We start from the raw sequence: 23,582 nt of genomic DNA on the forward strand, positions 1-23,582 counted from the left end.
AGACATCTCAGTCCAGAAATGTGCAGTCCTTGGCACAGCCAAGATACTGCGCAGAACCCTCAAGCTCACAGGCCTCTGGTAGAGGACCCGAGCTCAGAGGATAAGAACCACCCGCGGTGGGTGAGAAGGGAATTTTATTTTTTTTTTTTATATATATATACATATAATCTCATAAAGGAGAAATTAAATATTAAATATTTCTGAACAGGTTGAGATTATAAATGATGCCCAGAATCTGAAGATTTCTAATTGAAACAGATTCCTAAAGGATTTTTTTAATGAACTTTCCATCAGTTACTGGACTAGTTAACATAAAACACACCAACACAGATGTTTGCATTTGATCAAAATACTTTCTTTATTCTGCAACAGAATCCAAGATGGCGGCGCTGAACTGCTGCCCAAGTTAAAACCAATTCAGAATTTACAACCAACAAACTTCTGCAACCGAAACAAGAAACCAAAGTGAAACTGGAGCGAAAACAGGAGAAAACGCCGAGAGCCGTTCAGGAATAAAAAACTTCAGCAGATAAATAACAGTTCAGATTTTTAACCGTCGACTTTCTCTGCAGTTCAATTTGCTCGTAATTCAGTTCAGATCAGAAAACACCAAAAACAGACAAATAGTTGTTTTCCAAAGACATCTATTAAACATTTTCTTTTTTTTTTTTTTTTACACATAAAACAACAGTCAAGTACCAAAGATGCATGCTGGATCTGTAAAAGGGGACGAACGGGACGGGCGTCATGTACAGTTTTAAAAATCAGCTTTTCTCTTAATCTGTGATATTTGTCGTCGGCGGCTGCGCCGGGTGGTAAGAACGCAACACGACTGAGAATCAAACCCCTTCAAACCGTCGCTGCAAATAAAACTTTGCAGTTCTGCTGAGAGGAAACGCCGCTGTAACAGTCCTGCGATGGTGGAGCGCCGGAACGCGTCGGCGACCGGATCCGACCCAAAGGCCGCTTCGGTTCCCCGACACGTTCCAGACAAAAGTCGAGTTTTCCGGAAAGTGGAAACTTCAACCAAACAGTCGAAGAAAAGTAAACTTGGTAAAACTGATTGTTTTGGTTTGACACACGAACTTCCTGTTTGCTTTTAGAGCCATGAGGGAAAAAGTCGTCCTGATGGGCGGAGCCTCATGCACGAAACCCCGCCTCCCTGACGGAGGAACATCGCAATCTGGAGAGAAACGTCGGGAAATCATCCGGCAGAAACTGTAACTGTAAGTCCTGATGGTAAAAACTGGATCTGAACTAAAATTTACTTCAATTTACCAATTTTCAGTAAATCATTAAATAGATGATTTGTTTATAAACCGACTTTTATTTTGAATTTATTGGAGCTGTTTCTATGATGGAATAATAACCAGGTCAAAAAATATACAAAAGTCGATGCCAGAATAAATCACATGAATTAATTTGCAATATTATGAGAAATTATTCTATTACGTAAAAGTCATAGTAATGCGACAAGCTTGAAATAAATGTGAAATACCAGAATGAATCGCGTAACGTCGTCATATTCTGGAAAATTATACTGTGAATAAAATTATAATGTGTGGCAAACATGAAATAAGACAAAGTTTGAAAGTAATCAGTCCAAGAATAAATAGTGAAAATTAAGTTGTATTACACAAAGTTAATAATATGCAAATAACGTCATAATACGTGAATAATGTGCAATAGTCAAACTACTTACATAATGAGACGTGAATAAATTCATAAAACCTTGCAACTTCTCACCATTATATCTTTTCTCTTAATTACTTTTGTTCGCCTGGCTGTAACTCCGTCATATTTCAACTACTAAGGACTTGAAAATTACAGGCTGTGCATTTATTACAGGGCAAGTTTTAAAAAATAAAACGTCAAAAACTAAAAGGAATCCAACATCAGATGGACAGACTCAGGTTTTATTGTTTCCATGAATTTTGATGAAACAAATGACATTTTTTCCACCAGGCTTTATTAATAACCAGATTCTGGACGTTTTAAACTTGTTTTTCTGCAGGATGATTTTCCCAAAAGGATTCCTGCGTTTTGTGCAAACAGATGGATCCGCTGGTCGTTTTCTGAAATCCAGACACAGAACAGATTTTCATGGCGATCCACAAACTGAACACTTTTTTTCTTTTTACATCTGGAATGTAAACAAACCAGGATTTTAGATTCTTCCTGATGCAACAAAAAATCATTTCCAAGTGGCAAAAGCAAATAAATCCTCTGATGAACTAAAATCTTTGGTTTAAATGTTCCAGGAGTAAATATAGATCTATAACTGTAGATCAGACATCACAGGGAGACATGTGCAGCTCCATCCGGGAAACCAGAAACTCAGACTACTCTGCTTAAAACTTTAATAAACTCTCATAGAAACACATTCAGCACTTCAAGTAGTTCCCATGGAGACGGTGAAGAGGTCAGAGGTCACAACAAACTGACCGGATCGGAGCCGGACCCAAAAACAAAAAACCCTGATTCGCTTCGTTTTCCCGCTGCTGGCTCAAAAACACCTGAGGGGGGCGACCTCCCGACCCGACCCGGTCCAGTCCGACCCGGTGGCACCTGCAGAGGTCAGTCAGTGTGTGGTGGGTGAACACGGATCAGAACCCGTCTCTGTACATTCAAACGGGTTCAGAGAACCGGAGCGGAGGGAAACGGTGCAGCAGAACCGGGTCGGTACTTTGTGCTGCTGGAGTTCTGCCTGGTCCGGTCCGCAGTTCTGTCAGCTTCACTCAGCATTAAATAAATAAACATTCACAGTTCAGCTCCTTTGCCGTGGTTCTGAAGAGCGGTGCGGCCCGACCCGGTTCTGACCCGCCTGCCGGGTCCAAACGGGAACAGCTTCACCACGGATGGCTTTCAGCTCCAGACGGGTCCAAACACACACACACACACACACACACACCTGTGGCTTTTTGTGGACTCACTGCAGACAGGGGGAGGAGCCAGCAGACCCGGTCATCAGCCAATCAGAGAGCCAGAAGTTCCACAGGAAGGAGGCGCCGCCCAATCAGCTCAAGCGGCCCAGTTAAAGTTTGAAATGTTAAATTAGTTTTAATTAATTCATGGAACTTTAAACATGCAGAAAATATTTGAACCATAAATAGAAAAATTTCACTTTGATGCTCAAAATTAATTTAGTTTTTTCTTTAGGGGAAAATTTTCTGCTCTGTGTTGCAGTTTTTAACTTAACCACTAGATGTCAGTACATTTCTATGGAAACGATTTGCCAGAGCTTGGAAATAAATCTAATTATTTTTAATTAGATTTATATCTAAACTCAAATATTGTGTGTAAGAAGAAAGGTTGGAACAATAAAACAAGTTCTGCATATTTTAATAAGGAAATAAAACTCATTTTGTTAAATGAGGTAAAATTGTTTCATTCTAAAGTTTTAAATCTCATGAAAACATTTTCTGGTTTATTCGACATTCTGCTGCTGAATTTATTTTCAGCTCTGTCTATTAAATTCTTCGGTTCTGATTGTTTTGTTTAATCTAAATTTTTTATTTCTCTTCATGTTGGATCAAAAAGTTTCTGCTCAGGATTCAGAAACAAAAACATTTTAAATTTCAAAAAAATTGCTGTTTAAATTCAGCTTTTAATCTAAAATCAGGTGGATTAAGACAGTAAAGTGTAAGAATCGGCTTCCAGCTGCTGCTCGGAACCAGAACCGGAACCGGAGTGAATAAACAGCTGAAGAACTTTCTGAATGGTTTTAATTTACAGTAAATGAATAATAATTTTGTTGCAGGGCGTTTTTGATCAGGCTTTAGAAAGGACGCCTCCTGTGGACCTGATGAAGCCCAGACCTGTGGCCCCGCCCCCAACATGGCGGCCCGGCAGCCCCAATGTTTCCAGACGGAGTCGATCGGGTCGGCGTTGAACCTGAAACGTTTCTTCTCTTCACATTCACTTCCTGTGCAAATCAAGCAGTCTAGATGTAGAGCGCCGCCCGGGAACTTCTAGTAAAAATAGATCTAGTCCCGCCCCCTGGGTTCACCTGCAGAGGGGGGGCGCGGGGGCGTGGACGGGGTGGGCGAGGCGCACGTTGAGCGCGTCGTTGTGCTGCACCAGCGAGGTGAGGCGGTAGTGGAGGACCAGCTCCTTCAGGCTGCCGTACAGGAAGTACGGCTCGGCGAAGCCGAAGCCACGCGGCGTGCTGTAGATGACGCAGTGCTTCACCGCGCCCGACGCCCTGCAGGGACGACACGGGGGTAAAACACCAAACTACAGACAGGAGGAAATTGGTCGGGTTCTGGAGGATCTGGGGCAAACTGTTTCAGATTCTGCACCAGTAAGGTCTGGACTTTGACTAGGCCATTGCAGCTCCTTAGTTTTTCCTGTCCTGTTTCAGGTTTAGAGCCGAAATAAGTTGAATAATTTGGATTCCTTGGTTACTAAAGAATCTGGATCATCTGTTCAGCGCTCTGCATTCTGGGACAGAAGGTTGCTAGGCAACACTTCCACTGGGACGGGTTCATTTTGTTTAATTACATCAATTTTAAAGAGCTAAAAATTTTAATGCAATTAAAAAATGTTTTTATTTTATTTTGTATTTTACATTTGGAGGTTCCAGTGTTACATGTTTCTGGTACGACCATAAATCTGACGCACAGCTACATCGCAGTGAAGCTGCTTCTAGACCATCTGATTGGATGCTGCACAAGACTGTTGTTGTGTTCAAGTTGTGCTAAGAGAAGTTAGCTTATCAGCAAAGCTATGCTAGCCTAAAGTAGCATCTCAATGCTAATCATGTAGCAGCTAATGCTAATGCCCTGAAAATCTTTGCTCCAAACTCACTGATGAAGAACAGACGGATCCAACCCTCTGCCCCACTACGGTAACTATGGTAACCATGGTAGTTTAGGTAAGCTAGCTGCTCCAGAACGAGACCCTCCCTGATTGGTTCGCGGCGCCCTGGGTGTGTGGCGTACTCACACCACAGAGCAGGCGTAGCAGCCCTTCTTGCTGCTCTCCCGGATCAGGAAGGCTCCGTCTGGCTTCCCGCCCAGCAGCTCCTCCGCCTGCGTCCGGCTCACGTCTCCTACGAACCAGCTCTTCTCGTCGTAGTGAGGCAGGCTCTCCTCTTCCTCGCCGCCTCTGCAGCCACAGAAACACACAGTGAGAACGCCGCGCCGCAAACATGGCCGCTTCCGGCCGAGGCGGACACTCACTCGGCAGCGGCGTCGTTCTGTATGCCGAGCCAGTCGTTGATTCGTTTCTGCCGGACTCCTTTATGGTTCAGCCAGCTGGTGGAGGAGAAGAGGAATGTCTGATTACAGAGGAAGACCCGGTCTAGAAACACAAAGTTTTCATATTTATATGACTGAGTTTCTATAAGTAGAACCGTTTCTGCTGGAACTCACTGAAAAACCAACTGCTGCAGCCAAATCAGCTTAAATCTGGCTAACTGTTAGCAAGCCTTTAGAAATAAAGTGACCCAAATCCTGTTCCTACTGCGAAAAATGCAATTAAATGTGAACGGGTCAGTTGAAAGCAATATTTTAAATAATAAGTAACAATGTTACTTTGAACAAAATCAAACTGATGTCAGAAGTTTGTGGACTGTTGCGTTGATGCAACTGAGTATCTTTGAATAATTAGAGATAATATCAGTCAAGATAATATTGATTATCTTGGCCATCATAACATGTGATTCACCAGAATCCAAAGTGGGCAAGAGGACAAGGCAGGGCTGAAAATGCTGGTCAGAAGTGGAGCAGAAACGATGTGGACCTGAATGCTGTCAGATTCTGAATCTCTGTTTTGTCCCCACAAAATGCTTTTAAATGTCCAAGTAGGGAACTGGTTTGTTATGTTTCTAAACTTTGCCGACTTCCTCCTACAGTCACAAAGCTCAGTTTTCCAGACAGGAAGCAGCGGTGCGCCTGCTGCCTACTTACACCAGGTGCTGGTCGCGGATCTTGCGCAGCTGGATGAGGTCGGGCTTCAGGCTGTTCATCTTCTTGTCCGTCTCACGGTTCTCCGTGGCCTGCGTCTTCAGGTCCTGCTCCAAACGCACCTTGCTGTCGTGGATCTCCCCCAGGCGGGACTTGAGCTTCTCGAAGTTGACCAGGATGCGCTCCATGTCCTTGTCGCCGCTGCAGCGGCTGCAGCGCTCCACGCAGTCCTGGCTGCAGCGCTCCTGCGTCTGGCACTGCTCCTCGAAGATCTTGATGGTCTCGTTGAAGGCCTCGATGGCCGTGCGCTTCATCTGGATCTCCTAGGAGGTCAGGAGAAGGTTGGGGACAGCAGAACAACGTGAAGCGATGTCATGCTGGTTGGAAACCAGGAAGTTTACCTGGGAGGTCTTGGTGAATTCCTCGTACATCCGGTCGTACTCTTTGCTCTTCTCCTGATACTGGCTGTGATATTCCAGCAGCTTTTTCCCCACAGCGTCAATGTTGTCCTCCTTCACCAGCTGGTCCTGGTCAGAAGACGGAGGGACAAGTTTAAGGTCAAACATTTACTTCAAACTCAAAGCTGGGCAGCACAGAACCAAACCACATCTGTTAAAGACACTCAATGAGCCAACTCTACAGCCCCTGGGAGGCAGGGTGGGAAACCCCTGACCTTCACCGCTTTAAGACTCAAATTACTGCAGTTCAGCAACAGCCTGTTAACCTACGGAAGAATGATCCTGCCAAAATTAGCAGTAAACAGAAATGATTGGATGGCTTGATAAAGTAATTAATTTACCAATAATGCTGCCAAAAAATGATAATTTTCCTCTGATTTTACTGTAAAGTGCCTCATTCAACACTTTTCACTCCTTTTTTCACATTTTTTCCCCACTTAGCCACTTTTTGTAATAATATTTCATCTTTGTATTTTCAACTTATTCAAGTTTTTAAAAATACAGAATGTGGAACTTTGAGAAAATAAATGTAATAAAATGCACATTATTTGGACAAAGTAGGAACACGAAAAGATTTAAATTAAACTGTAAAATTAAATAGTGATTATATAAAAACTGCTGCAGTTTGGACAGAAACAGGAGAAATTCATCTAAACCTTCTGTCACTGAGCTGCAGTCTGTTACCCAGCATGCACCTCACCTGCTGGAAGCGGGACACCGGGTAGGTGAGGCGAACGTCCAGCTTGGTGTTGTACTGGGCCAGTGACTGGTGCCGGTAATGGCCGATGAGCTCCACCACGGAGCTGAAGGTCAGCGGCTCAGAGAAGCCAAACTTCCCGTCTCTGTGGTAGATCTTAATCAGTTTGTTGTTGCCTCCCTTCCTGAACAGAACCAGAACCAGAGCAGAGGGTGAGCCGGGTCTGAACCAGAACCAGAGCAGATCCGACCGGGAGGTCTGGGCGGCGCCGGCGTACCTCAGGGTCAGGGTGTAGTCCCCCTGCATCTTGGTGGAGGCGTCCCGCACCAGGAAGGTCCCGTCCGGCGTGTCCCTCAGCTTCTCGTTCACCTCCTCCCTGTAACCATGGCAACAGGCCGATCAGACAACCGAGCAGAACCCCAGGAAGCCAACGCGGCCGCCCCCTGGTGGCCGAACCTCCAGCTGACTAGCTGGATTATTGTTGTGATTATTATGGGATGTTCTGTGTATAAAGTCATTCATCAGCAGATCTCAGACGCATGATGAATGTACTGCCGGGATCCCTGAGGTGTATGGAGCGCCAAGAGGGACAAAATTAAACAAATACACAAATGTGCCATTAAATGTCTCAGGATATAATCAACAGTAAAGTTTCCTCCAGAAAACTAGCTAAGCCCAGTGAGGCGCCTGGAGGCGATCCAGGGGTTTGTAGTTAAAGATGTTATGTTGACACAGAGTTTCTTTCCCCCAGTGTGTTACAAGCCTGGCTGCACGCCAAGCTTTAAAAAAAACACACACACATATATACTTTTTTTTTAATGCATTTAATCCGGATCATAAGCGTTTCTGTTGCTCTCAGTGTTTCATTGGTGGAGATTTATTCCTAAAATATAAGTTTGTAGCTGATGTTTTCAAAGCAGGGAGAGCGGACCAATCACAGAGCTGGCTCCTCTGCGCATTGCCTGAAGTTTACTTCAGCGCGGATGGCGCCCGCCTCCTCAAGCTGGACTCAGGCTGACCTGCTGATATTTTCATCAACCCTCTGTGAGAAATCATGTTTCTTTCCAGAACTCCACATCAAGGTGAGAGTTTGTAGTCGCTTTCAGAGGAGCGTTGGAGAGGTGAGAATGATTTATTTTTGTGAACAAAGAATTATGCAGCATTTACATCTCAACATGCAGCCCAGCATGTGGCGCTGTCTGCGCTGTAAAGATGCTGTGGGTTTAATCTTTGAGTTTGAGCTGTTTGTTCACAAAGATAAATCATTCTCATCGCTCCATCAACCCGTACCTCAGAAAGCGACTACAAGTTATTCCTGCAGTTCATTGAGCTGCACAACCAGAGCTAACACGGCGGTTTAAATGTAGATTCTCCAGAGAAACTTGATTCCTCACAGGGGGTTGATGAAAATATCCATACAGGTCAGCCTGAGTCCAGTTTGAGTGAAAGGAGGCGAAAGCGGCAGCGGCAGCGCACAGAGGCGCCAGCTCTGTGATTGGTCCGCTCTCAAGACTTTAAAAACATCAACTATAAAGTTAGATTTTAGGGATAAATCTTCTCCACCAATGAAACGCTGAGAGCAACAGAAATCCAGCTTAAAATAAATAAAAAAAATAAAGCGATTTTTTTTCTTTCAATTATTCATTTTTCTAAAAACAAGAAACGCTTAGACTGGTGGGGAGGCGAGTACAGCCTGGTGGGCCGCCAGGCTTATAATACGCTGGGGGAAACTCTGCAATTATATATAATTAATCACTTTTATCCAATAAATTCATCAAAAATACATATAATTCTATATATTTATTTTTAAAAAGAGGGAAATAATCTTATGCATTTTTTAAAGCAGTTGCCAGGTTGCCAATAGGGGGCGCCAGTTTGTGGTGCTGTCATTTAGGGGTCACAGGTTGAAAAGTTTGGGAACTCGTGCTGTGCACTGCAAAAACACAAAACCCTACCAAGTATTTCTAGTTTCTAGTGCTAATATCTTAGTAAACTGAAAATAAGACAAAACTAATTTAAAAGTAAGTTTAGTTTTCTGCAAGAAATAGGAGATTTTTTAAAGTCCATAATCACTAAATAATTAATAAAAATAGTCCCAATGTACTGGTTCCACCAGCATCATGTTATATGTGGACGCCTGATGCTAAAATCACCATAGCAACCATCAGTAGCAGCAGATTAAAACAGATCATTTTGTTCCCGTGATTCAAAGAGCTGAGAGAAACCAGAACATTGTTCCAGACGCGAGCGCTGAGGCGGATCTACCTGGATATGTCTCCCCAGTACCACTCTGCTTCCTGCAGCGAGTCGCCATCGTCACCTCTGACCCCGGAAGAAGACGACGCCTGGAGTTTGATTGGCTTTGGAGGAAGAGCTGAGAGAGAGAGAGAGAGAGAGAGAGAGGGCGAGCGATGAGACACCTGGGAGCAACATGGGAGGAAATCAGCAACTTCATCACAATATCTTATATTGATTTGCTTCGATGACGATACAGTGTTATCCCAGGAGATGATTTTGATTCCGTCTGCCATCAATATGACGCAATAATCAACCAATCAATATATCAACTTATAAAAACAACTGAAACATGATTTGATAAATAAATGCTTGTAGCTCTGCTCCATTTTCCTGGAACCCTTTAAAAGAAACTTCCAGATTGACTGAATTTATCTCGTTTAAAGCTTTTACTTCCGAACCAAAAGTTCTTGAAATCGAAAATACTAAAAATTGGATTTTTAGTTAAGGTGTGCCGACCGATCAGCCACCGATCATAATCGGCCGATTTCCGTGAAAAAGTGTTTACTGACAGTGACGGGTAATCGCCGATCACTGTGACGGGTAATCGCCGATCACTGTGACGGGTAATCGCCGATCACTGTGACGGGTAATCGCCGATCACCTGAATGTGCTGCTGATCTCTTTCCTTCACACTGCGCAGCGACAAATCCTAAGCGATGTGGCGAGGAACTAGAACGCTCTGAGAGCGAAAGGAGAAGTTTGCGTGGTCTGCCGAAGAAATATTTCGGGGGTGAAGCTCATCAAAATTCTTCAACACAACGAATCTAATATTACGTTTAAAAAACAAACATTTGTTTGAGTTTGGCTACATCGACTCTCACTGCAGGCAAAAAAAGGGACATCCGGAGCGATCAGACAGCAGGTAAAGCAGCGCACAGCTACCAACACTCACCGGATTAGCATCACGGTCAGAAAGCTAAACAAATAACCTGAAAAACTATTGAAGTCTTTGAACTAGCGGTGCAAGACTCTGGTTCTGCTCCCGCTGCTGGGCCGCCGCTACAAACTACAGCAGGGGTGTCAAACTCAAATCCACAGTGGGTCAAAATTTTAAATTGAACAAAGCCGCGGGCCAAGGTTGAACAAATGAATCTTTTAATATGGACCCAAACAAGTTTTGATTTAACAATAAATATTCAACAAGCAAGGCTTATATAACTTAAAAGTGCAGGTGTGCAAAATTGAGTTGCTAATAATAATAATAAAACATATAAATGGAATATTAAATAAAATTTAAATAAAAATTGAAAGCCTCCTTTCTGAGGTAAATGTCAAAATTAGCTTCGTGCACAGACTAATAAATTTGAAAATAACATAACAACTATGAATAAATCATTAAATAAACTATGAATAAACCATTCAGGCCTTGGAGTAACAAGAAAAGGTGCATAGAAAACGTATTTATTGCTCATTTTGCGACACACTGATCTACTCTGATGCAGCCAAGCCAGATACCTGGCATCTTTTCTTGGATGCCAGTTCATCAATGTTGGGGCTCAGAGTTTGAGCTGAGGAAACCTTCATTATCGAACAAAGGTGTTCGTCAGTCAGACGTCTCCTGTGAGACGTTTTGGTCATCTTCACTGAGGAGAAAAGTTGCTCACATACATATGTAAACAGATATTCTGTCTCCCACCTGTCCAGAAAAGTTCTATTTTCTGTCTTTCTTTTTGCCATTTTTTGGTAGGGTAACACAGTGACAGCTGTAGTTTGAGGTCACAGTGTGGTTTGGGGGAGAGGCCCGGGGATGCGGGGTGCGCCGGGGCTTTCACCCAAGGAGTGCGCAAGAAGACGGATCACCACCTTCCTAATACATCCATGTCCGCTACCATAAGTGCTACTGACACAGAGGAGGAGGCGTGTCTGCCTCTGTCCTGATTGACGCGCCAAAAAACAGCAGAGCATTATGGGATTTGTAGTATAAGCGGTCACATTACACTGCGGGCCAAATTTGGCCCGCGGGCCAGAGTTTGACACCTATGCACTACAGGGTCATATTTCACAGACGGAGCGCCGTTTCTGCTCCACTCGCAGTGAACGTCCACTTAAAGCAACAGGTAACTTAAAGATTTTACATATGTATTAAAACTTTCACTATGTAATAAGATGAGATAGATAATCTCTGAAAAAAATAATCGTGTTCTGTGTTCTGCATAATTACTCTGCTCAGTCACAACCAGCCAATCAGAACCAGCATTAATGATATTATTTCATATGGGCAGTGTTATGATATTTATTTGATTTATGTTAAATTAGGCTGTTGAGAGCTTTACTGTTAAATAGTTTTACTGATTGCAGGTTTTTCAGTCCTCTGGACTGAATGCTGCTGTTTTGTGCCTGCAAATATTTTGTAATTTATGTCTAAATTAGGTGAATTTATTGCCAGATCATTTTTCCATTTTGCCAGATCACGTAGCAGTATTTATACCGAAAGCAAAACATTAACAGCCAATTCAGGTGATGGGCAAAGATCGGCCTCATGGATGATCGGTATCGGAATCGGCAGCAAAAAACCTGATCAGAGCGTCGCTAAGTTTTAGTATCTGAAAAACAATAATCTAAACATTTGTTTTAATCCTGAGAAAATAAGTTAAATAAAAACGGAAATACTAAAAATATTTTTCTTAATCAATAGTAAATAGATCACCTGTTCCAAATGGTCTCACATCCGTCGTGTTTAAGTGAATTTTAAATCAGGGTTTAACAAAAACTGATCAGAAACAAAAACTTTTGTCACTTTTTAGACATCAAAGCAGAATTTAAACCTTCAACCTTTTCTCTGGAGTTCAAAGTTCAAACATGGTTTTATCTTCCTGCATCGCCCTAATGATGATGTGGATCGATATTTCTGCTTTTCTGTGAATAATAATCGGTATTGTTGCACCTCCAAGCAACATGGCCACAGCGCTGCAGACGAGTTCAGCAACTAAACAAAATCCACAAGTTTTTCCTCAAAGCAGCTAAAAAACAGCAGAAAATATCAGGTCATAAGACAATAATGTCACATTTTAGCAAACAGTTACTGTTTCCATTCAAGTTTCATATGAATTTTCCATCTACTGGTTTTTCCTGTCATAATAATCAATAAATCAATTAATCTAATAATAAATAAAACACTCAATAATTTCTGTTTGCATGATATATTGGGGTCGCAGTGAGGTTTGGGGGAGAGGCCCGGGGATGCGGGGTGCGCCGGGGCTTTAACCCAAGGAGTGAGCAAAAACTTTGTACCAAAAACTGGATGATAAAAGTTTCAGTCTGCTGCTTTATCTCAACTGAACTTTATTTTGAAGGAGAATTTTGCTTACAGAAATTTCATGATTTATTTTATTTGTTGTTTCTGGTTTGTTTGTTTATTTTGAATATTTAAAATATCTTCTGGTTCCAGTGTCAAATATTGATTAGAATTTAAAGTTTATTGATCTTTGAGAATATGATAGTTATAATTATTATGCCAGTAGCATCATATAACTGGAAAATGGTCTGAAAAGACGGATATTTCCGTTTATCGCAATAACGTCGGAAGATTTATCGTCCAGAAACAGTTCTGACCGGTCTGGGTTGGAGCCAACCAACCAGGCGACACAAAGCGTGATGTCATCAGATGTTGATGCTACGCATGCTGTAATAAACAGGAAGTAGAGGTTGCTAAGTGACATGGACCAGAGACGTCCTGCTGTCTGATCCAGAGGTTTGTTCCTCTGGAGGGAAACGTTCACTGCTTTCATTTCTCCTTTGGCTCGTTGACTCTTCCAGAAAAGCCAAAGATCATCATTAAAATGGAAAAACGTTTTGGAGAAATTGAGTAAACCGTTTTGGATTTTTGTTGTTTCCATCAACCTCTTCTAATGCGACGCCTCAAAATAAAAAGCTGTTGATGGAAACAACCCAGTTTGTTGTGCAGCTCCAAGTCCCACCAGGTCGGTTCAGGTTCAATAATATCTGTCACAATAGACACGTGATCAATATCAATAGATAATACACTGATGGAATATTCAATAACTTCACTGAACTCAGATCCAAAACAGGCATTTCCCAGCCGCTCAACCTGCCACAGGTAGCTAAACCAACAACTAACTAACTCACTCTGCACAACCGACTCTCCGGTTGCCTAGCAACAGCCGGTTGCGAATCTGGCGCAGCAGCAGTTTCAGGTTTCACCACCGTGCCTCGTGGACAAACTTATTGTCTGAATAATTGATTCCTAAAATAATTTTGTAATTGGCTGCAGCCGTAGTCGTTTACCAGAGAGCATGTGATCTCACTGGTTAAAGCTTTAATAAACAAATATTAATATTTCCTTTTCCTGCTGAGTCTCTTTGTCTGCAGCCGACAGAAAATCTGACATGTTCAAAACTGAAAAATGAAAATGTTTCAGGAAAATCAGCAGCTTGTAAACTTGAGAGGAAAACAAACCTGGAATGAATGAATGAATGAATGAATGAATGAATGAGGTGAAGCTCATTGACTGGAGGATCCGTCCTGCTGCTCTGATGGAGCGCCGACCTCTGATTGGCTGCAGCTGCTGGAACATTTTGTCTCCTCCACAAACAATAGTTCAGAGTCACAAAGTAAGACGCAGCCGCCGCTGCAGCACCAGCTGCATCACCAGCTGCAGCAGCATCAGCATCAGGTCCAGCATCTCCTGCAGGAAACCAGGAAGCTGCAGCTCAGCTTCTCATTTAAACCAACAAGTTTAGGAAGTTTTCTGCAGTCAGGAACACGTGGCTCACACACACACACACCCACATAGACACACACACACACACACACACATAGATACACACACACACCCACCTAAATAAACACACACACAGTAATTATAGTTTCATAAAGTGCAAATCTCTAAACTAACTGATCTGAGGTTTGATCAGGAGTAGAAAACAGATGAACCAGAAACTGAACCCATGTTTCTGTTCCATCAGGTCCTTCAGGTCCAGAACCAGAACCAGGTCATCCTGCATCCGGACCAGAACCGCCCAAACAAAGAACCACTGAGGAGCTGGAACCGCTTTCCAACCGGACCACACCGAGCCGAGGGGAACAAAAGGGCCGACAGGCAGCAGACAAAGGAGCACAACACACACACCAGGACACACACACACCGGGACACACACACACTGAGAGACAAAGTCCACTAAAAAGAATCGGACCCAGCAGAACAGCTGATCAGAACCAGTTCAGTTCAGGCTGCAGCTGATCAGACTGACGGATCAGAACAATCAGAACCATGCTGGTTCTGCAGCAGCTGGAGGAACTGGACCCGGTTCTGCTGGACTGAAGCTTCAAACTGTCCTGAGCCCAGAAACACAGAAAGTTCTGGAAGTTCTGCAAGAGCAGGGATCACGTGACTCTGGATCAGAACCAGAGCCGCTGGAGGAATGAAGGTCTGAGTCCTACCGTCCTGCACGGTGCCGTCCATCAGTTGCATGTTGCCAAGCAACCGGACCTCAGCTGCTCCTCCTCAACGCTCTGTCGGACTGAGGAACGGACCGGGCCGGGCCGCTCCTAAACCCGAAGCCTCAGCCAATCAGGACGCAGCCTGGCAGGAGGGGGCGGGGCTCTGAGGAGGAAGAAAGGACGGAGGAGGAGCTAGACCCAACAGGTGGGAGCGGAACCGGACCGGGTCTGAGCTGTGGAGGGGAGCAGAACCGGACCTGGAGCAGAACCCGTCTACTGCCTGGATTTGTTGTGAGATTTGCAGCTGGTGGAGGTTTGATCAGCTGATTGATGCTTCGCCTCCTCTAACCGGGCCTCAGAGGTCCAAACAGAGCAGCACCACGTCCGCCTCCGACCCGATCACAGAGGTTCTGTCTGAAAACCGTCAAACCAACCAACCAGAACCAGAGAAGATGAGGAGCAACAAAACACTGCAGAAACTCAGCCGAGTCGTTTTCCTGCAGCGTCGCATCAGGATGATCATCAACCTGCAGCTCAAAGGTCCAGGAAACCGACCCGGTTCTCACTGGACCTCAGCGGGTCAGTGGTGACTCGACACAATGAGGAACAAATGAAGCAGGAAGACGCAGCGATCCGGTAACAGGCGCTGAAATACACTGCAGAGAAGACGGACGGAGGATTCTGTCCGGGTTTTACTCCATCTGAATCCCCATCCCCCCTGAACGCAGCGCTGAGCTCAGAAAGATCCAGAAATAAAGAACTAAAGCTGCTGATTCACAGGAAACGCTGAACTATTTCACCTCCAATCAAACATCGTCCAAATATTACAGATTACTGCATAAAGTCCTGTTGAAGAGCTGCTAGCCGCTGACAGACGGTTTGTGTTAGAAACCCAGAATCAGTCTGCAGGGAAACAATCTGTCACTTTAACAAAGAGAAGCAGATCTGCTGCTGTAATTTATGTAATATGTGTCCAAACAGACAAAGATCAGGCAGAGGAATGCATCCACGCAGTCAGAAAACAATCCCAATATTTATGGTGTGGAAACCATGTAGCTTTTATCTGTGAATCTAATAAGAATAAAAATGAGGATTTTAAAGCATCTCTACCACCTTATTTCAGGTAAAGATGACAAAATTCTTCCTCTAAACATGGGGTTTTTCCACTGGTGAAAACTGCAGGCTATTGGGGAAAGTTCAGGTAAAAGCAAATTTTTTTTTACCATTTCCTTTACCTGAAATGTTCAAGAATTCAGTCTTTAGACAAACCTGGGCTGGTTTACAGATTATTCAATAAAGGTTTGGGATTTAGGGCAACTAACATAGTTTACATGGTTTAAAAAAAGGGGGGAAAAGCTTTGACATAATGGTCAGTTTATAGAAATTCACTCCAAGTTTCTTAATCTGAAATAAAGCACTTAAAATGTGTGGAATATTCCTTTAAACATCTCTGAATCAGAAGCCAGTCCAGCATTAATGGAGTCCAGCGGGACGAAGCTGTTAAACCTTCCACTGATTCCAGGGGGAACCAAACCGAACACAGCACCACCTCGCCCCCTACAGCCAGATGGCCCGCTCCCGTGTCTCGTCCCTCCCGGTACCCCCGCCTACCTGGAGGCTGATCCATCTCCAGGTAGAAGATCAGCTCGGTGGAATAGGGCATCACCACGTCCCGCCAGTCTCCGTCCTCTCCGGGTTTCTCTGCCGTCCACACCGTGTTGTACATCGCTTTCAACGGGACGGGTGAAAACGGCCGAAAGTAACAAACCGACGTGTATAATTATAATAAAATCTGTTTAAGGTATAAGTTAGTCTATCTATAAACCTGCAAGTAGTCCGTCTGAATGCCTGCTTCAGAGTAAAATAAATAGATACAAAGCGAAAAGCTTGTTCCGGGCTTCGGCTGTTTTCTCACACATGCTAACAGCTCGGGGCTCGTCATGGAGGCCCACTATGCCTGAACAAAAGTCCGCTCCATTAAAACACAAATTAAAACCGGGCCGTTAGCTCCATGTCTATCAGCGGTCTCCTTTCCTTCTCCTCCACACAAACCTCCATCCTACCAGCTCCATTTTTAGACGAGTAGTGAGCAATGGAGGCTGGCCTGGCGGAGTCAGACACCGGCCGGACCGTACCACTCCACCGAGGAACACTACGGGGTGGACGGGGTATTTAAAACATGGGATCTCGCTGAAAAAAGATTGCAGCTAATAAATTCTATTATTTTAAGACTTTAAAAGGAATCAGAACCGAAGTTCTGAATTTATTTGTCCATCAAATCGAGGTTTTAGTTGCAGAAGTCTTTTTTAAATCGCTCTGTCACCCCTGGTGTACAAATCAGAGTGGGAAACCCCATACTCTCCCGCCTCCTGACATACCAGCCACTGCGCGCATGCGCAGAGCTCCAGGCTCAGGAGGAGAATGCCGTCAGCCGTTGACCTCCAGTTCCAGTTCTCCTAAGAAATATATCTATTGATGGATGATAATGAATCAGTTTAACTGTGGTTTTCCAGAGAAATTAAAACACATCTGGTGTTATTTCCAAACTGTGGAGTTGATTCATTTACAGAGAGAAAGTTTATTCCCAAGAGGAAAACATCTCAGGTAGAGCCACTTTTAACGTGAGTGAATATCCCAGCAGATTCAGCCCAAGTGCAGAGGTTGAAGTTCAAAAATGACCAGAACCTCTGAAGACTCTATAAGCCTCAGTAAGCAGGTTAGCAGCAGCTAATCTACAGCAGAATGGCAATGGCCTAGCTAAAGTTCAGACCCCAACCTGATTGAAATGCGATTCAGAAACCTGAGGAGAAACACATTTCAACAAAGCATAATGAAATAATGCAACACTGAATGCAAACACAATGAAACAAGATTCAAACACAACTATCAACAAGTCACATCAAAACAGAGAAGGAACATGCTAATGCTAAGCTAACATAGCTGCTGAAAGTACAAAAGTCTGTTTGGATGTGGAGTGGGAGTGGTGGGGTTGGGATGTGATGTGTTCACTGACTCAGACTGCTTTCCGTCACTTTGATATAATCCTTTCCAGAATTACCGTCTGACATCTTCTGCTGCAGAATTATGATGTGTGGCTCCCATCAACGATGGAAAAACGTAACCTGGTTCAGATGCTTGGAAAACTATTGGATGCGATTTAGTTCCACATATAGAAGTGGCACCAATTTGAGTTATTTTTGGGTGAAAACATCGGAAACGGGACGTTCAGGCTGCCATGAAAGTCAGTTACAGTCGGAAAACATGAAATCATTTAGTTTGAGTCGTATTTCCTGCTGAACATAGCACATTGTTGATCTGAACATTTTGGTGTGATAACACTAAAAAAAAAAACAAATCTATGAGGGGGTTGATTTTAGTACATGTATGAAGAATTGGACCTTGATTATTAAATAACTTGGAATGATATCAAGGACAAAAACATAACAAATCCTGATGAGTCCATCCCTCATTCAGATCAGTAGGTTTACCACATATCGACATGCATGGCGCTGCTCCATCGCTGCGTTTCAAACCGTTACATTTCCATGTGAATCAGAATACAGAAGAAAGTTTGTTTTTAAAATAAAAGGAAGCGTATCAGTTTCAAATGAGTTCTCTGTGTGCTTCACAAATGGTTAAAAACATTAAAGAAAGAAATTAAAGGATATTTTCTTGAAAAATAATCTAATTTTGCAGAAAAATCCAAACCAACATTTATTTCTTTCATCTGTTGGAACATGAACTGGACCCAGTTGGAGGAGAACAACAGGACCCAGACCCAGACGCCCCCACATGGTAATCTGCAGCTGATAGCATAATATCAATAAAATATCAGCTGGCGTCAGTAATTACAGCTGCCCAGAGCGTCTGTGGCGTCCCACTTCAGGATGAATAAAAGCCTGCTGGTCCGTCCATCTGAGGACAGCAGAGGAAGAGGAGGAGGAGGAAGAGTGGGTGTGTTTAAAGCTGCTGTATTACGTTTTCTCCCAGATGGCTCGTGCCGGACCCTGAAGTGTGTCAACCAGCTTTAATTGCTGCTGCCGCTGTGTGTGTGGTGCAGATGGAGCCCAACAATGACACAGGAACTGACTCTGGGCTTGGTCACACAAAGAGGCGCGGGGGAATTAATCTGCCCCGTCTGCGGCCGTTTAACTGCCCCGACGACAGCAGACCGCCCTGCTCTAATTACCCCCCAGACACCTGGGTCGGTGCATTCTGAATGAGATGCAAACACAGCAGGAAATGCATGACCCAGCATGCAATGGGCCTAAAGAAGTGGATTGGGGTCATAAATTCATAACTTTAATCTTCTGAGGTCAATAGCATTAGCTTCTGCTAAATACCATGCTGGTGTAGAGCTATAGCATTAGATTTAGCTACATATCATCTTGGAGTGGCACCTTAACAGAAGGTTTCACTAAATGTCATGTCAGAAAAGCGCGTTAGCATTAGCTTCTGCTAAACATGTTGGTATAGCATTTAGCATTAGCTTCTGCTAAATTCCATGTTGGAGTGGTGCTTTGGCACTAGCAGAAGTAATCTTTATAGTTAGCACTTTAGGTTTAGCGTAGCTAGCTTTCTAGCTAGCAGTGCTCACCACTGTTAGCTGTTAGTTGTTCTCAAGTTGGCCTGATTCCAGTTCCTGATCCTCACAAAATGCTGCAGGATTCTGGAAGGTTTTCTGGTCAGACGAGACGAAGACAGACGAAGAGGAGCAGCTCCTCTGGTCTGCACGGTGGTGGCGGTGTTATGGTTTGGCCTTCAGTAATTGTGGAGCTGCTGATGACGGTAAGTGTCTCCAAACTCTGCAGACGTTGACCATCAAGGTTCCTGGATGGAAGCAGGAGTTTGGGATCCAAAAACCCAAAGAATGCTCCAGATTATTCCTGTTTTCATTCCCTAACCGAGAACATGCTGTCTGTCGGTGTGTTCGCAGAGTTTTTAGTGTTGATGCATTTAATGACCATTAAAAACAAATAGATTTTTCATTCTTGGGCCTGCTGATGGAAGGAAAACTGACCTTCAACAGATTGAAGTGGTTCTGGTGAAGGGTGATTGAACGTGTCTCTCCTTGGAGCGACTGCTCTTAAGTCTCAAACTGTCGAGGGGTCAGATGTCCGCCAGCAGGTCCTGAGGAAACACTAAAGATAATTGGTTCCAGGTTTACCCATCAATAATTCAACACAATTTGCATTTTTAAGCACATCTAAGTGATGAAGATTTCTCACTAGTGACAGAAATGAATCTGCAGATGACTGCATACACCAGCATGGAGAAGAGCTGAGATCCTGCTAAAGTTGCACCTGTCAGCCTATCAGCTTCGCTCACGTTTCTCTTCAAACTGGGAGCAGCAGGCGGATTCCAATGACGCCGCTGTCCCTGGAAACGTTTTCTGTTCCTGAACAACCTCAAACCTCTGCTGTTGTCCCAGAAGAACAAGCAGTTCAGCTGTAATCAGGCCGTTATCTCTCTGAGGTCAAACACCACCTGCAAGCCGAGCCAAAGCTAAAAGCTGACGGTTCGTCCAAACAGAAACGTTTTTCCAGAGATAGAGGCCGACCGATACGGCCGGCTCTGATGACCCACCGACACCTGGCGACCGCCGGCTTATCGGCCGCAGCTTCCAGTCTGTGACATCAAAGCGCCACAAGGACGACTCCGCCTGGAATCAGCTGATTAACCAGGATTCATCGGACGACCTTTGACCTCAGCGACAGCAGAAGACCCTGCAGAATTAGGAAATATCTGATCAGGAGGTGAAGGCAGCAGGAAGTAAATCAGCACACAGCCGCCGGCTAACAGTTGATCGCTGCGTCAGAAGGAACCAGGAACTCATGAAAAGAAAAAGTTTCAAAACTTTGTCCTACTTCTGAAGGTCAAACCAACGACCTTCCTCTGGCGCCTCCAACAGCACCAAACACCACAACGTCTCAATAATCCCCACTATCCTCTCTAAAAGGGGCGGAGCCAGCATCTTCAAACAGACTCAGATCTTGCCACATATTCCCAATTGGATTTAGGTCTGGACTTTGACTAGGCCATTCTAACACATAAATATTTTTTGATCTAATGCAGAATTTAGATCAAAACACATCAGGCCATGGTGTGTCCTGGAACATCGCGACCTTCATGTTTCAGGACACATCAAGGTCATGAATGTCCTCAAAATGGTAAAACAAAGGATTAACAAACAGTTAAAACGTTAATAAATATCTGTTTGCATTTTATGAGAAATTAAATATTTGCTCACGTTGGTCTCCTCTGCATCCAGAACCAGACATGGAGACGCAGCATTCAGCTTCTATGCACCACAAATCTGGAATAAACTTCAAGAAAACTGCAAAACAGCCGAAACACTGAGATTCTTTACATCTGGGCTGCAGACCCAGCTGGTAAGAGCTGCTTCCAAACCACAATAAATGGAATATTGATCAACATATTTGATGCTCATTGATGATTCTGATGATGGCAGATGACAAAATGGAATGTTTGTTCTCAAACTGGTGATTATATGATGGTGTAATAACTTTGTATTTTTGTGTTTTTATAATGTAGAGCACGTTGAACTGCCTTGTTTCTGAAATGTGCAGAACAAATAAACTTGACTGATGATGTAATTTGGTGGTATACGACGGGCATTTCATTTATCCATTTATTAATTATAGATTTGCTTCTCTGATAACAATGACAGGAATCTTTATCCCAAAAATAACCAAGCTCAGTTTAAGGTCTGAGCTGGACCAGATGTTTCACATCGCAGGAATAACAGTAAACGTCTGGTATTCACCGGGGTCAGAGGTCACAGCTGCCACCGAATAACTACAGTCTGAAACTACTGGAGACCCACAGCAAGAACAACAGAGTCACAGGCTAAGAATGATCTTACAATTATGAGAATAAAGTCATAATAATGCGACAAAACCATTAAAATAATGTGAGAATGAAGTTGTAACATTGCCAGAATAAAGTGCAGCTGTTTTCTCATTTTACTTTATTGTTGTAATTCAATTAGTTTCTTAGTCAGGCCTCAGTAGTCTGTTGTCTCTCAAACAGCAGATAAACCTCAATATGAATTAACCGTGTTAGCACTGGACGCTAACAGCTACGGTCTTCCTGTGTGTGATTTGGGTCGTCAACAGAACTGGACCGGTGGAGACTGAAGGGAACCATCAGAGCTGACCCTCCCTCCATCCAGGACCTGTACAGGTCAAGGGTCAGGAGGTCAGCTTGCAGTTACCAGCTCTGCAGACCCCACATATGCTGGACATGAACTGTTTAGATTTTTGCCTCCAGGGCGGCGCTACAGAGACGGATTCTTCATTCAGATCCGGATTCGGACCGTTCATCCTTCTCTTCCTCAACTGTAAATATTCATATTTCCATGAAAAACATAAATATAACAACAGCGAGAACAAAGTCAAAAACTTGTTGTTTTTTTTCTCAAACTGTGTGAATAAACTGGATGACCTGCATTCAGCTGTAAATGTGTAGCTGTTGGTGACTCTGTTTAAAACAGCAAATCATTTCCCAGCATGTCTGATTCTATGCAGCAGGATGTGAGCTCAGCGCTGCTCAGCGGCCAAATGTAGCTGTGACAGGAAATATGGCCTCTCTGCAGGCTCACTGCAGACGCCGTGGCGCTGACGTCCCGGTTCCTCCTGCAGCATATGCTCCGGCTGTGAGCGCACACAGCCGCCCCGATTCACCCGCATCCTGGTCCTAACGCCATCATGAAGCATCTTCTCTGCCTCCAGCGCCACAGAGAGGAGTCCAACTGTCCCCCCTGTTTGAGAAGAGCGGCCATTCTCTGAAAACTGGTCCCGGTGGAAACAGATCTCCAGGAGAAGATTCAGTTCAGACAGGATGATTCAGATCACAGAAATGGCTGTGATCAGGATTCATGGGGATCAGGGGCCACAAGGCGTACAAATGCTTCTAACTGTCTATTCTATGGAGGCCGACAGACGCAGGAAACAAATAAATAATGCAAACTCCAAAACAAACACAAAGATGCAGAAGAAAAAGAAAAATGCTGCAACAGCAGAAAATAGAAGCAAATAGGAAAATAGCAAAAATAGAAAGTTTAAAAATTTCCAAGTTCACACCACAAATCAAAAGTCCTCCACACCACTAGGGGGAGTCGAGCCAAATCACACAGGAACAGACCATCAGTAAAGACAGGATGTTCAGGATAAAGATGTAGGAAGAAAGAAGAGTCGTGAACTTTACAATTTTATAGAACAGCAGCATGTTTAGTAGGTAATATTAACTACTGCATACTCCCCCTAGTGGTCCGGAGGACTTACTGCTGTTTGTGCAATTTGCTGCGTTTTCCCTATTGTTTCTATTCCCGAGGTTGCAACATTTTTCATTACAATTTGTTTTATTAATTGCAGGTTTTTGCTGCTGTTTTCTGTGACTGGAGGATGATTCGTTCGCAGCGTTTCTCTGTTGAAAGGTTTTGTGTTTTGGAGTTTACATCAGTCGGGCATTTGGTATTTGTTTCGCCATTTGCTCCACGTTTACATCTGTCATCAGCCATAACATTTTATTATGTACTTTAAAAGGTTTAACACACAGTTAAACCGTCTCAGCGCCACCATAGAAGCTGGAGTTTATTGCCACCCAATACCGTCGAGTAACATAACTCCAAGTATTCCAGCTTCCCAACCTGCATTTTATTTAGGAATAAGCACATTTTCCACTAAGGACAGAAAAATCTGTTATCATCCCTCTACCAGGCTCCGCCTCCAGGTTACTGGCTCCGCCCTCCTCTGGCCCCGCCCCCTCCATGCAGGCCGATAATCCTGACTCAGGTGA

General features: G+C 43.8%; 1 protein-coding gene across 6 annotated transcripts in view; it reads right to left on the reverse strand.

Annotated features, from left to right (window-relative positions):
• Nucleotides 1-333: 333 nt before the first annotated feature.
• LOC114141391 (phosphatidylinositol 3-kinase regulatory subunit gamma-like) overlaps nt 334-23,582 on the reverse strand; it is a 55,829-nt gene continuing 32,580 nt past the window's right edge. For 2 of the 6 annotated variants that reach the window (XM_028011925.1, XM_028011924.1), the window contains 8 exons: nt 9,330-9,438; nt 7,342-7,440; nt 7,068-7,248; nt 6,311-6,436; nt 5,913-6,232; nt 5,184-5,258; nt 4,948-5,109; nt 334-4,204 (listed from right to left, as the gene is read on the reverse strand). In XM_028011925.1, coding sequence (XP_027867726.1) covers nt 4,006-4,204; nt 4,948-5,109; nt 5,184-5,258; nt 5,913-6,232; nt 6,311-6,436; nt 7,068-7,248; nt 7,342-7,440; nt 9,330-9,438 — 1,271 coding nt within the window. In that variant the 3' untranslated portion in view covers nt 334-4,005. Of the gene's footprint in view, nt 4,205-4,947; nt 5,110-5,183; nt 5,259-5,912; nt 6,233-6,310; nt 6,437-7,067; nt 7,249-7,341; nt 7,441-9,329; nt 9,439-13,778; nt 14,008-14,762; nt 16,130-16,373; nt 16,878-19,782; nt 19,867-23,582 lie in introns of those variants that run through there. The other 4 variants (XM_028011926.1, XM_028011929.1, XM_028011927.1 and 1 more) reach the window with 4 other exon arrangements.

Source organism: Xiphophorus couchianus, unplaced genomic scaffold (assembly GCF_001444195.1).
Source record: "Xiphophorus couchianus unplaced genomic scaffold, X_couchianus-1.0 Scaffold1000102, whole genome shotgun sequence".
Classification (NCBI taxonomy): Eukaryota; Metazoa; Chordata; class Actinopteri; order Cyprinodontiformes; family Poeciliidae; genus Xiphophorus; species Xiphophorus couchianus.